Here is a 15790-nt window from a genome sequence, read left to right on the forward strand (position 1 = left end):
AATACCGCTTGGGCCTAAAGAAGAGTTAAAGGTGAGAAAGAGGTTTTTTTCCCTTTATGCCTCTTCTCATTGTAGACAAATAGTTGTGTGTCATGGTGGATAAAGAATAGAGTTAGATTTAGGAAGAGCAGAGTTCATATTCAACCAACAGCACCAGTTGAGTAACTAGCAAACTACTTAACATAGCTAAGCCTCAGTTTTCTGATCTACAAAATGGAGAAAATAATTTGTTAGACTTAAATACAAGTTGAAATTTTAAGGCGCTACCCTTGTTTTTATACCAGCAAATTCTTGAATAAGTTCACCTTTAACCTTTTGTGAACTGTGAAGGTGATATAAAAGTGAAAGATTGATGATTCCCCTCTACCCCCAAATACTTAATGTGGGGCTGTTGAACTGGTTTATTCTAAAATGATATATAATTTTAAATTTAAAATTTCCTTTTATTAGATTGTTTTGTCCCCAGTTGTTGTGATGAGATTAACGTCAAATGTCAGTGTGACAAAGTGGTAATATTTACAACTTTAGGATAAACTACATAGAAATATATGTTTTCATGGCCAACCTTGCTGTAAAGTTAATGCCATTTAGGTAATGTTTAGCATCTATTACTTGCTGAAGGATATTCCCATTACTAATCCTATACAGTATAAATTGGCTAAATTCTTGATAGCCCTTATGGATGAAACAAAACTTCTGAAGTATTGTAGCGTAAAAAATACCTAGCAAAGGTATATACACATGAAAGATATCATTTGGGATAGTCAGTAGCATTTAAGTATTATTATAGTTTGTCACTCCTACAGCATCGGGAAAACAAATGATAGTCCACAATTGTTTCCGTCAATTCTTTAAAAAGAAAAAAAAGATTTTACTATTGCCTTTTTCACTATCAGTCATTTCAAAATATATAGTTTCCTTTCTTTGTAACAATAAGAAATGGTTAAGCAAAATCAATAAATGCAACGACTGCTTTTCATAGTACATATATTATTTCTACGCCCCCAATCCCCCACTTCTATACCAAAAGGAGCAGTATTCCATCATGTGTTCTCCTGAGCCAAGATGTGCCATTACAATCAGTACTATTTTTTTAATAGTTTCATTCTCATCTTGTTATAGGTTAACAGTGACTCACATTCATATAGTTTTTTTCTTCCTCTAATCCATTCTCCACACAGCTGCTTGCTAAAATGATTTTCCTTAAGCACATTGCCCATGTTCCCCTACTCAATAAACTACAGTCACTCCGTTACCTCTAGGATTAGATAAAAACTGCTCTGTGTGGCTTTTAAAGACCTTTACATCTTCTCCCCCAACCCCATTTTTCTGTTCTCATACATGACTTCCTTTTTTATACACTGCAGTCAAGACAAATTTGTCTTCACTCTATTCCTTTTCTGATTATTATCATGCTGTAGCCCTGGCCATTCCCTATGCTTGGAATGTATTCCCTGTGCTTGGAATGCATTCCCTTCTCACACAGAATTCCTTATTTCCTTCAAGACTGGATTGAAGCAGCACCTTTCTTCCCCACCTTTAACATCATGCATTATTTACAGTCTCATCCTGAAACATTCATTAATTCCTTGCAGCCTTCTTACCCTGCAACACCTTTCTGCTATGCCAGTCCCCTTCCGCCATTGGGGAATTCTCCTGTGGCCTGCCTTTGGGGGAGGGGCCCAGGCTGACCAAACTTAATTTCCCTTCTGACTACATTCATTACTTTCCTGGCTTCAACACCCTTTATAAACTCGCTCTGGAATACACATCATCTTCTTGCAGCCCTCTCACCCTGGAAATGCCCTCTGCTATGTTGTTCATCTTCTTAGTGTAGTTTTTTGAAAGTAATAAGAGCTTAATATTTACCAAAGTATTTGTTTCCATCTCCTACATGAAGCCTTTTCTTGTCCTTTCTGTTAGTATCTTCCTTCCCTAAATTCCTTACATTGAGCTACTTTGTATTCTATATTATGCTGTGTCACATTACATTGTGATTTTATATCATCATAGTCATATATCATATTGTATTATATCATTCAATTAGATAATATTGCATCACATTATGTTATAGTAGGTTGTAATACATTATACATTACATTATTATACATAATACATTATATTGTTACATTACATTGTGTTACATTTTGTTCAGTCATTTTCAGTTGTGTTCAACTGAACGCCAACTTGGAGTTTACTTGGCAAAGATACTAGAGTGGTTTGCCATTTCCTTCTCCAGCTCATTTTATGGATGAGGAAACTGAGGCAGACAGGGTTATGTGACTTGCCCAGGGTCACACAACTAGTAAGTGTCTGAGGCTGGTTTTGAACTCAGGTCTTCCTGACTCCAGGTCCAGCGCTCTATCCACCGTGTCTTCTAGCTGCTCTTGTGTTACATTATATTGAGTTTATTACATTATGTTGTGTTTCATTACATTATATTCCATCATATATTTCATGTCATATCATTTGATAGAATGAGTTCCATTAGAGTAGCGATTTTCATCTCTGGTGTTTATACTCTCAAGTCCTAGCATATTAGACCTAGCACCTAATAAATACTTGTTGGTTGATTTTATGGTGATTTAAGGCACTTTGAAGCTTTCATTTTCACATAATCATCATTATTGAATATGTCTCTCCCTCATTCCCTATCTATCCTTTGTAATAGATAATAAAAAGGAAAGTTTCAGGGAAAAGCAAGTCAGCAAAAATGTTCTATAGATCTAGCAGTATCTGTCATTTTCAATACCCATAATCCCCCAGGTATGACAAGAAGGTAGGAAGATGCATTTTCTTAACCATTCTCCAGGCTAGCTTTGATATTATAATTATGATGTTCTGGTTTTGTTGTTTTTCTGTTAACGTTGTAGTCATTATCTACGTTGTATTCCTGGTTCTGTTTACTTTACACTGTATCAGTACACATATAGATGTCAGTCTCATGGTTTGCTGCATTCCTTCATATTTATTGTCTCTTATGTTACAATACGTTCATGTATTATAGTTTTAAACCATTCTCCAGTTTACAGGAATCTACTTTATTTCCAGTTCTTTGATACCATCAAGGGCTGCAAGAAATATTTTGATGTATATGTGATAATTTTTGTTTAAACCTCATTTGTGATCTTTGCTAATTTACTGGATATTAGAGTTTTAATATGTATTTTTCTTATTAGTGATTTGGAAAATTTTTTCTTATATATCTATAGGTAGGGAGCTAAAAATACAGACAGAGATGTAAATAGATAGATAATTTATGAAATGCTTACTGTGTGTCACGCATTGTTAAGCACTGGAGATCCAAAAGCAAATCCAAATCCAACAAGTAAAATAGTCTCTACTCTCATTTCTCCTCCTTCTCCACTGATTTGCTGCATTTTGACTTTATTGACCACCCTCTTCTCCAGCACACTCTCTCCATGTTCATGACATTGTTCTCTCCTTGTTCTCCTCTTACTTACACTTTTCTGTCTCTCTCGCTTCATCCTTCCACATTATACTGCTCAACTGTGAAAGTTCCTCAAGATTGTGTTAGGCCCTCTTTTCTCTTCATTCTCGTGCTATCTTGGTAACCTCATAAGTTTCATGGAGATGACTCCATATGTATGTATCTGGCACATATACTTAATCTATGTATCTGGTAACAATCTCTCACCCTAACTTCACTCCTGTGTTACCAGTTACTTTTTGAGACTTTTTTTAAAAATTAATTTATTTTTAGTTTACAACACTCAGTTCCACAAGTTTTTGAATTCCAAATTTTCTCCCTCTCCCACTCTTCTCCCTGTCCCAACCAAGACAGCATGTAATCTGATGCAGGTTATACATGTACCTTCACATTAAACTTCTTTTCCCAATAATCATATTGTAAAGAAGAATTGTAACCAATGAAATGAACCATGAGAAAGATGTAACAAAAGCAAAAATAAAAAGAGAGTGAATAGTTTGTTTCAGTCTGCATTCAGATTCCATAATTTTTTTTTACTGATTCTTCATATTTTATTATTTAATATTTTTAGTTTTCAATATTGATTTCCACAAGATTTTGAGCTACTAATTTTCTCCCCATTTCTACCCTCCCTCCCACTCCAAGATGGCATATATTCTGATTCTCCCATTCTCCAGTCAGCTCTCCCTTCTGTCATCCCACTCCCCCTGCCAATCACCTTTCCCCTTAATTTCTTGTATGGCAAGATAGATTTCTATACCCCATTGCCTGTATATCTTATTTACCAGTTGCATGCAAAAACAACCTTTTTTTTTAAGCATCTGCTTTTAGAACTTTGAGTTCCAAATTCTCCCCCCTCTTTGCTCCCCACCCACCCTCCCTAAAAAGGCAAGCGATTCAACATAGGCCACACATGTATCAATATTCAAAATGTTGTGAAAGACTGACTATATTTCCCTACATCCTATCCTGCAATTTTCTCCCTTGACCCTGTCTCATTTCAAAAGTGTTTGCTTTTGATTACCTCCTCCCCCTATCCGCCCTCCCTTCTATCATCCCCCCTCCCATTATCCCCTTTCCCCATACTTTCCTGTAGGGTAAGATACCCAATTGAGTGTGTATGTTATTCTCTCCTCAAGTCAAATCCAATTAGAACAATATTTGCTCATTCCCTTTCACCTGCCCCCTTCTTCCCTTCCAACAGAACTGCTTTTTCTTGCCACTTTTATGTGAGATAATTTACTCTATTCTATCTATCCCTTCCCCCTCTCTCAATATATTCCTCTCTCACCCCTTAATTTTATTTTATTTTTTGGATATCATCCCTTCATATTCAACTCACCCTGTGCCCTCTGTCTATACATATATATGTATATTCCCTTCAACTACCCTAATACTGAGAAAGGTCTCCTGAGTTACACACATCTTCTTTCCATGTAGGAATGTAAACAAAACAATTCAACTTTAGTAAGTCCCTTATGATTTCTCTTTCTTGTTTACCTTTTCATGCTTCTCTTGATTCTTATATTTGAAAGTCAAATTTTCTGTTCAGCTCTGGTCTTTTCATTGAGAAAACTGGAAAGTCCTCTATTTTATTGAAAGTCCATATTTTGCCTTGGAGCATTATACTCAATTTTGCTGGGTAGGTGATTGTGGGTTTTAATCCTAGCTCCTAAGACCTCTGGAATATCATATTCCAAGCCCTTCACTCCCTTAATGCAGAAGCTGCTAGATCTTGCGTTATCCTGATTGTGTTTCCACAATACTCAAATTGTTTCTTATTGATGCTGCAATATTTCCTCCTTGACCTGGGAACTCTGGAATTTGGCTACAATATTCCTAGGAGTTTTCTTTTTGGGATCTTTTCCAAGAGGTGATAGGTGGATTCTTTCAGTTTCTATTTTACCCTCTGGTTCTAGAATATCAAGGCAGTTTTCCTAAATAATTTCTTGAAAGATGATTTCTAGGCTCTTTTTTGGATCATGGCTTTCATGTAGTCCAATAATTTTTAACTTATCTCTCCTGGATCTATTCTCCAGGTCAGTGGTTTTTCCAATGAGATATTTCACATTGTCTTCCACTTTTTCATTCCTTTGGTTCTGTTTTATAATATCTTGATTTCTCATAAAGTCACTAGCTTCCACTTGCTCCATTCTAATTTTTAAGGTGGAATTTTCTTCAGTGGTCTTTTGAACCTCCTTTTCCATTTGGCTAATTCTGCCTTTTAAGGCATTCTTCTCCTCATTGGCTTTTTGGAGCTCTTTTGCCTTTTGGGTTAGTCTATTTTTTAAGGTGTTATTTTCCTCAGTATTTTTTGGGGTCTCCTTTAGCAAGTAGTTGACTTGTTTTTCATGATTTTCTTGCATCATTCTCATTTCTCTTCCCAATTTTTTCTACACTTCTCTTAGTTGCTTTTCCAAATCCTTTTTGAGCTCTTACATGACCTGAGACCAATTCATATTTTTCTCGGAGGCTTTTGATGTAGGCTCTTTGACTTTGTTGACTTCTTCTGGCTGTATATTTTGATCTTCTTTATCACCAAAAAAAAAAATTCAATAGTCTGAGTCCTTTTACACTGCCTGTTCATATTCCCAGCCAACTACTAGACCCTTGAGCTTTTTGTCAGGGTATGACAAAGGAGAGTAGAGAGTACTTTGTCCAAAGCTTTAAGGGCCTTGTGCTGCTGTTTTCAGAGCTACTTGTACTCCCCAATCACTGCAAGCTCTGCCACACTAGTGCTCCTTCTCCCCCAAGAACTGCCAACCAGGACTGTGACCCAGATCCAAGCAGGGCAAAGCAATAGTGCCCTGCCTTTGCGCCAGCAAAGCAGTCTCTGCATTCCCGCTCTGATCCGCTGCTTGATTCCTCCCACTGTGTGGGCCAGAGACTCCAGAAGCAGCTGATCCTGGAGCTCTGGAAGATGCCACTGGAGCTTCCTGTTGCTGCTGCTGCACCACCTCCACTGCCCCTAAGCTGAGGCCAGACAGCACACTTCTCTCACCCTGATCCAGCAGTTTTCCCACTAACCTGCTCCATTATTTTTGGTGTTTGTGGGTCAAGAAGTCTGGTAATTGCTTCAGCTCAGTGATTCAGGATGCTAAGGCCTGCTCTGCTTGACTTCCGGTCAGGTCTGTCCTGATAGGACCCACGCTGGACTGCACTTCGCTCCCAGCATGGTGCAATAGAACCTTCCCCATGACCATCCAGGCTGTCTTGTCCTGGAGACTTGTTTCCCTCTCTTATTTCATGGGTTCTGTAGCTCTAGAATTTGTTCAGAGCCATTTTTTACAGCTGTTTGCAGGGATTTGGGGGAGGGCTTAAGTGAGTCCTTGTTTTCCACCTGCCTTCTTGGCTCCGCCCCTCTACAGTAAGTTTAAATGGAATTACTCTTTCTGTCTCTTGCTGTTGGGCTTTGTTAGTATTATATAGGAATGCTGAGGATTTATGTGTGTTTATGATAAATTTCCAACTAGATGTTTGAGAGAGATCTGAAAATCAACCCACCCCAAACTGAACACATTATCTTTAGTGCAAACCCTCTCCTTGTCTAACTTTCTCTATCTCTGTCAGGCACTACCATCCTTTCAGTTTCTCAGCATTGTAACCTCACATTATCTAGGACTCTTCATTTTTCTTCACTTCATACATCCAGTTAGTTGCTAAACCTTGACATTTCTATTTTCATATATCTCTTGCATTCCTTTTTTTCTACGCTCACTACTCCCTCCTTAGTTTGGCCCCTTGTTCTATCTAATTTAGATAATATGATAGCTCTCTTTGCCTCTAGCCTTTCACTTCACCTACACCACCAGTTTCTACATAGCCATCACCATCCAAAGTAGTACTGCCAAAGTAATTTTTCTTAAGTGTAGCTCAGACCATGTGGTGCTCCTACTCTAGCCAGCTCCAGTGGTTTCCTATTCATTCTAGGATAAAATTTAAACTCCTCTATGTAGCTTTTGAAGCCTTTTGCAACCTGGCCTCAACCTAACTTTCCAGCCTCATTGGTTGGTACTTTTCCACTCTGATCCAGCACACTTGTTTTCTCTGTTCTTCACAAAGATCACTCCATCTCCTTGGTTTCTCTCTTCGCACTGGCATGCAAGGAGTGCTCTTCCTCCTTTCCTTTTCCACATAGAGTTCCTTTCTTCCTTTAAGATGTAACTCAAACACTATCCGCTAAATGAAGCCTTTCCTGATCTTTCCAACTACTAGTTTGCTCCCTCTGAAACTACCTTGTATTGAACTACTTTATGTTTTTTTGTAATTATTTGCTTTATGTTGCTGTGCATATTTAGAAATGTGCTTGTCTTCCTCACTGGAATGTGAGGTCCTTGCCTGTAGGGATTGTTTAATTTTTTATAATTTTATCCGAAGGGATACTTTTACATATTTACCAGTATGCTGGCAAATGATAGGTACTTAGTAAATACTTGTGATTTCATTGATTAATTGTACTCAAGAAATTTAATTTCTTCAGGGGGTAGACAATACATAAAGGAGAATGGAAAAGGTTGTATTTGTGCAAACCATGATATAAGAAAACTGGAGGGAAATTTGGTCCTGGGGAACAGGAAGTGAAAGCTCACTTCTCAGAATCCAGTGTCAACGGTGGCAGATTCCAAGGTTCTGAGGGGTGGATGCTGAAGATGATAGCTGGATACTAGTCACCATGTTGAGATGAACAGGAAATGATAGTTTACCATTCTCTTTTTGGAAACTGTTCATACTTAAATGGATTATGGTAAGAAATAGACACAAATACTACAATAATGGGGGACCTCAGTTTATCCCTTCCCAGACATAAGTAATATAATAAAAAAACAAGCAAAAGAGAAATGAAAGATTTGCATAGAATTTTAAAGAAATTATATGTAATAGACTTCTGGAGAATTTTGAATGGAAATAGAATGGAGCATAACTACCTCTTCTCTATGTATGGTACCTTTGCAAAAAACTGACCACATTAGAAAATTTGTTTATTAAGGGACCTTTGAAGCAAACACAAAAAATAAATTATAGACTAAGTACCTTAATCCTAAAGAATGAATGGATCACATAATAAATCATAGATATAATATAAGTATATAATCATATTAAGTAAATTAATAGCAAATTACAAATAAATGATGAGCCATAAAACTTAAAACAGAAATCTAAAAATCAAAAAACAAATTAACAAAATTGCAATAAAAACCATTGAATTAATAAATAAAACAAGGAGCTGCAATTTTTGAGAAAAAAATTGATAAGTTATTAGTTAATCTGATTTAAAGAAAGATTAAATCCAAATTTCCAGTATCATAAATGAAAACAGTGAATTTACAAGTAATAAAGAAGAAATAAAGCAATTATTAAGCGGTATTTTGCTTAACTATATGCCAGTAAAACAGACAAGATAAATGATAAAATGTAATTTGCCCAGTTTAACAGTACAGGAAATAAAGGATTTAAATAACCTTGTGCTAAGATAATGTTAATGAAATTGTTGTTGGCTCAGACAAACCAAAAATAGGATCAGAACCATAAATTTAGAAACCAGTGAGGGTTTATTAAGTTCTCCAGCATGGGAGCCCCACCCACGCAGGCAGAGACTCCATTAAGGAACTAAAGGATAAAACTTATATAGATTTTAATTTAGGCAGGAGGTGAATTGAGTATGCAGTACCCCAGGATTTGACAGAGCTTGTTGCTAGGGGCTTACAAGGTAGGAATAGGAGGTGTGGTATCCCTTAATTGGACCTGGCTTTTTGCTGGGGATGGTAACAGGAAAAGCTTGTCTTCAGGTTATCTCTTATACTTTTTTCATGTATATACTTGAAAAGGTCTTAGCCCAAAAGTCATTGCATCCTGGGTCATCTCCAGGCATCCTGATGAATATCTGGTCACTGGATCCAGATGGATCTGCAGGTGAAAGTGAGGCTGATGACCTTGCACAGCCCTCCCTCCCTGAAATCAGTGTCAACTGCAAGTCATGTCATCATTTCCCTGATGCCAAGGTCCTCTTCAAAAACAAAGGACAACCAAATCAACAATCTCTTATAACTCTGTCCTAATAGATAGGACTGTCTTTGCTGTTTAATCAGTGAGGAGGGATGCAATGAAGTGGGGTGGGGGTTGCAATGTAGTGAACATTAGGGGCAAGACAGAGGAACTACAGACAAAAGGAATCTCTTTAATTTTCTCTGCTACCCACAATACAAAAAATAAAAGAAGTTGAAAAATTCATCAATAAATTTCCCTTCCCTCCAAATAAAACTTCAGAAACAGATGGATTTACAAGTGAATTCTTCCAGACATTTAAAGAACAATTAATTTCAGTACTAATGTTTGAAAAAAATATAAAAAGAAGGGATCCTATAAAATTCCTTCTGTGACACAAATATGGTTTTGGTACCTAAACGGAGAGAAGGGAAACTATAGACCAACATACCAACATAAAATTTTCAGTAAAATATTAGCAAGGAGACTAAAATAATATATCACAAAGATATATTCATATATATGATCTATTCATATCAGGAATTCAGAATGGTTTAGTATTAGGAAAATTAGGAAGCAAAGTAACCATATTAATAACCAAAAAAGTAATAACCAATGATTATGTTAGGAGAAGAAAAGACAAGATACAACATCCATCCTTGTTAAAATCATTAGAAATTATAGGAATAAATGGAACTTTCCTGAAAATGATAAGTAGTATTTCTAAATCCAAGAGTCAACGCTATGTGTAATTGAGACAAGCTAAAGCAAGGTTGTCTATTATCACCATTAATATTCATTGTAGTGCTAAAAATTATAGCCATAGCAGTAAGACAGAAAAAAGAGATTTGAAGAATAATATAGACAAAAAGGAAACAAAATTGTCACTTTTTGCACATGATATGATGGTTTACTTAAGAATTCACTTAGTCACCTAAAAACTAATCAAAGCAATTAACAACTATAGTAAAGTTACAGGATATAAAATGAAATCATACAAATTGTAAGCATTTTTGTGTATTACTAACAAAATCCATCAGAAAGAGATAAAGAAATTGCATTTGAAATAAATATAGAAAGTATAAAATACTTGGGAGTATGCCTGCCATGATACACAGAAGAGCTATGTGAATACAATTCCAAAAGACTCTTTACACAACTTAAGATCCAAACATTTGGAGAAAATATATTAGTTCTGATTAGTCGGCTGAACTGATATAATAAAAATGGCAATATTACCAAAATAAATCCACTTATTTGCTGCCACAGCAATCAAACTACTAAGTGATTGCTAGAAAAAAATAATAAGATTCATCCAAAGAGAAGACATATCATGAATATCAAGCCACTTAATGAAAAAAAATTGGGATGTAAATAAGCCTAGAAGTATAAGACCTTGAGGTATGTTATTGGATAAGAAATAGAGAAGTTGTTCAATGGAACAGAATAGGTACATAAGATGCAGAAGCACATGGTCACAGTAGCATAGTGTTTGAGAAACCTAAAAATCCCAGTTATTGGGACAGGAACTCAGTATTCCACACAACTTTTGGGAAAGCTGGAAATCAGTTTTACAGAAACTAGTTATAGACCAATATCCAAGTGGGTACATGATTTAAATATAAAGAATGATATCATAAGCAAATTATAAGGGTATGGAAGAAATTATCAGAGTTATGGATAGGGGAATAGTTTATGGTGAAACAAGTAGAGGTTAAATTATGAAGATTCAATTCATTTCAGAAATAACAAGTTCTGAAAGTGATCAGGGGGAAGACCTGTAAATACTAAGGAAAAAAACGTTTGAATAATTTAAGAGTAGTCTGTTCCCCCCAGGAAATAAGGAGCAAATGGAATAATGTGTTTCTGAAGGGCATTTAAGCTCAGAGTGTAGCCCAAGGTGTTTTGCCCTGGAAATTTGAGTACAATCAACAATGAAAAATTATATAGCATTTCATTAATAAAGACAGACTGAAATAGTTTTAGAAAGAAAATCAGAACTGAAGAAATTATTTGCTTATCAAATGAATCATACAACAGAAATTATACTGCAAATTAGCAGTAATCAAAATCACTTGGTATTGGTTTAAAAATAGAGAGCTAAATCAGTGGAACAGCCTTGATAAATGAGATTTAGAAACAGTAACAATAAAACTCAATAACCTAGGATTTGATAAAGTGGAAGACAGATTGCCTAGGAAGGAAAAAAAAAAACCTCCTCATTTGATTAAAAAGTGCTAGGAACACTAAAAAGCAGTCTGGCAGAAATTAGACTTAGATTAACACCTTTAACCATATTTTACAATACATTTTAAATGTATACATGACCTTAATATTAAAGATCATTTTATTTAAAAAATTAGAATAGTTGCAGATACATACATCACAGCTATGGGTAGGAACTATATTCTTAACTAGACAAGAGATAGAGGCAATTATGACAGATAAAATTGATAACTTTGATTTACTTGAAAATGTAAAGCTTCTGCACAGACAAAATTAATACATCTAGGATAAGAAGGAAAGTGGTCAAATGGGAAAAATTTTGTATCATAATTCTCTGATAAGGGTTCAGTATCTAAGATATATAAACAGTTAATAAATATGTGTGAGACTAATAGTCATACCCCAATAGACAAAATGTCAAAGGATATGAACATACAGTTTGCAAAGAAAAAAATTGCAAAGTATTTTCAGCCATGTGGAAGAATTCTCCAAATCCCTAATAATAAGAGAAATTAAAATCAAGGCAATTCTGAGGTTTCACTTTGTACCATTCAGATTGGCAAAAATGGAAGGGTTGTGGAAGGACAGACACTGTAATACATTGTTGGTGGAGCTGTGAAATAGTACAACCATTTTGGCAAACAATTTGGAATTATGCAAATAAGGTGGCTAAAATGTCCATATCCAAAAAAAAAAAGTCCATATCCTTTGAACCATAGGCTCTGTTACTGGGCTTATACCTCAAAGAAGCCATCATTAAAAAGAAAGCCCTCACATGCTAGGAAATATTTATGGCAGCACTTTTTGTGATAGCTAAGAATTGGAAACGAGGTAGATGCCCATCAATTGAGGAATAGTTAAAGAAAAGTTGTGACACATGAATGTAATGGAATGTTCCTATGCTATAAGAAGTGAAATGTGTGATGAATAAAGAGATGCATGGAAAGATACATATGAACTAATGCAAGTGATGTAATTGGCCAAGAAAATGCTGTACACAGTATGCACAACAGTGTAAGTAGAAACAGCATCTACATGTTAAAAAAAAAATTCAAACACAATTATAAAGGTCAAACAGGAACAAATGAAGAGATAGAGAAGACACTTTCAGCTTACCCCTTTGCGGAGGGGGAAGGGCTACAGATACTATACATTGCATGTATTTTCAGACTTTTTCTTTGTATTAATCAGTTTTGCTGACTTTTTTTTCTTTTCGAAAGAATAGTATTAGTCATGTGGGGTAGCTCTCTGGAAGGGGGAGAAGAAGGGATAAGAAACAGAAAAAAATCAATAAAAACTTAGTTTTAAAAAAGAAAAGACGAAAGAGGTAGTTTCAGAGGAACATGAAAAGACTTGTATGAATTGATGCAAAGTGAAATGAAGAGAACCAGGATAATAATTACACAGTAACAATATTGTAAAGATAGACAACTTTGAAAGAGTTGGAATCTCCTCTATAGATTGACCAACCACAGTTCCAGAGGAGTCTTTATGAAATGTGCTACCCACTGCCAGATAGAAATGATAGATTCAGAATGTAAGTCTATTTGGGGGGATGGGAGAACCTGGTTCTTTGGGAATTCATAATGATTGAGTTAAAAAACAAGCCCACTGACATAAACTGCTCATGTTCTTTGGCCACATATCTTCTGTTGGTGAATAGTTCTTGGTCTTATGTATTTGTCTATTGTCTTATATATTTTGGAAACTAAACCGAAGTGACACTAGATTCTAAAAGACTATGCCAGTATAGCCTAAGTTCTTTCCGATCTTATAAAATTGAAAACGCTTGCACTGTGACAAGACTCTTCACTAAGAATTCTGTTATCTTAATCCGGAGAAAACTCATTATTGAAAAGCTCGTCATCAGGTAAAGAATAATTTTGGCTACAGGAATGTAATGAAAGAACCTATTCATGTGTTGAGACAATGCTATAATTTGTTAGTTGAGGGAATATCCATAGTAAAATGATAGATTTCGCAGAAATTATAGATTTTTCAAATATTGGATTAAATTATTTGACCATTATTTTTGTAATGCCACTACATATCCTGTTTTTTTTGTTTTTTTTACTTTGCAGAGGATTGGGAGGAGAACTAATGAGACAATCAGGTAGGTTTTAAATGTGTGGAAGATAGAGAATGGTGGGTTATGTCTCTTTATTCTTACTAACTGTGAATGTAAAAACATCCTAAATGATGACTCATACTCTTTTGGCTTGCCAGGGAAAATGAGCTTTTTTGTTGTCAAGTAAAACACCATTATAATTAAATTAGATTCCTCCTTTAAATTGGATTTGTGTGGCAGTGTGGTTATGCAGTATTGCTTATACTGTCAGAACAGTTTGTTTTGCTGAGCTCTTTTCTTTTCTTCTTTGGAAATCTTTGTTATGATATTAATTGTGTGCTGGGTACTTGAGTAGAGGTTGAGGAAGAATATATTCGGAAATGAATTTGAAATTATATCCAAAGGCAAAACAAAAAAGCAAAACAAAAAGTATATTAAATCAAGAAACAAAACATTAAATAAGCCAGAGGTTTATAGTAGACTCATTTACTATAGCTTTGCTGGCAAATAACAACTCTACACTCTGCTCACCTAAAATTCCATGAATCTCCTTTTAAAAATTTTCTCATTCTTAGGCATCCCTCATGCACCCTTCAGTGGCTTTCTATGCCCATTTATAATTAGATGATTTAGGATTACTAGTTCAGCTGGGTTGTCATTTCCAAAAAGTCACTCAAAGCTAAACAAGTTTACATAAATATGACTTCCTTCTAGCTGGCATGGCCAACCTTTACTTGCCTCCCCTGAGACAGTTAGGTGATTATGGCCCAGCATCCCCAATTCTTTTGAATTTGTCCTTCTGTAAGGGGAGGCATTATCTCTTTCCCTACCCCTCCCATTCAGTCTCCCTGGCTGCTTTAAAAATGGAGTTCTGAAGGGATCTCCTAATAGAATTTGGAGGAGGTTTAAATTACCTGGCTGGGAGACCTAACACAGCTAGAGGGCACAAAATTTACCTCTGCATACTCATAATTCTTGACTTTTTTATGAATGGCCACAGTTTACTGTCATCCCTCAAGAATGTCCCTGTAGGGAGGGTGGATCACATTAAGCTACTACCATTTCTAGAGGCAATACCAAAAGCACCCTGCCAGAAAGCATGAAGGCCAGGCTAACTTCTTACTCTTCTCTGCCCATCTCCCACTTCAAGGAGCTTATGATGTTACAGCCTTCAAGACTATTCCAGTTTTATTCTGGGCTGGGTCTGACTCAGGCCAGACCCTGGGCCAATTGAGTCTTCAAGTACATTTTAAAGAAAAACTAGCCTAACTTTCTTCAAGGGAGATGAGGGGTTAGGATAATGCTTCTACCACAACATGCATATAAAACCCTTTAAGTGAGTGGTCAAATCTAAGTATTATTTTATACTATATTCCAGGATATACTAGCAGCTGCCCTTGTGGGGTTTGTTGGTAACTTGGACTCCCTTCTATGATGTAGATTTATGCATAGATTTGTTGAGGTTTAGGGGTGCTGGGACCCTGTAATAGTGACATGCAGTCCCTACCCAAATGAATTTAACCCAAGCCTTCTTTCAGCCAAAGAAAAATAAGGTTTATTAAGATCGGCCATATTGGCCAGACTCTTCAGGAATCTAAGCATTTGTGACACTTGTAAGTGGTCCTGATTGAATCTGAGCACCTTAAGGGAGATAGATAGATCTCATATACAGAAAGACTGTGGGAGGATCTAGGGTTGGACAAGTAGTCTGGGGTGTTTGGAGGAGGGGTCTAGGAAGGATCTTTATGGGAATGGCCAATAGGCTGGGGTGACTGTGAAGTAACAGAAAAGGATCAGGAACACCAGGCACCTGAACCACGTGGCCAAGGGAGAATGAGATTTAGATAGGATCAAGATTCAAGGAGAGTTCATGGGAGTTTCCAGAGCTTGTACCCCTTCAGATTCATAGTGATTCTGCACTTAAAAGTATAATTATAAAATGGCTCTTGCTCATGCCCCCAGTTTAAGAGAACTTTCTAATACTGTGCTGGGTGTCCATCTCTCCTGTGTGGCTCTCTCATGCCACAAACAAAGGGACACTGTGCAACATAAGAACAGGTTTG

At 36.2% G+C, this 15790-nt stretch overlaps 1 protein-coding gene across 1 annotated transcript in view; it reads left to right on the forward strand.

The window, feature by feature from the left end:
* The window catches only part of TBCD (tubulin folding cofactor D), a 497899-nt gene that overhangs the window by 310944 nt on the left and 171165 nt on the right, over positions 1 to 15790 (forward strand). Inside the window, exon 24 of the mRNA XM_036767571.1 lies at positions 13741 to 13772. Coding sequence (XP_036623466.1) covers positions 13741 to 13772 — 32 coding nt within the window. The remainder of the gene's footprint in view (positions 1 to 13740; positions 13773 to 15790) is intronic.

This window comes from Trichosurus vulpecula, chromosome 7 (genome assembly GCF_011100635.1).
Source record: "Trichosurus vulpecula isolate mTriVul1 chromosome 7, mTriVul1.pri, whole genome shotgun sequence".
NCBI classification, from domain to species: domain Eukaryota; kingdom Metazoa; phylum Chordata; class Mammalia; order Diprotodontia; family Phalangeridae; genus Trichosurus; species Trichosurus vulpecula.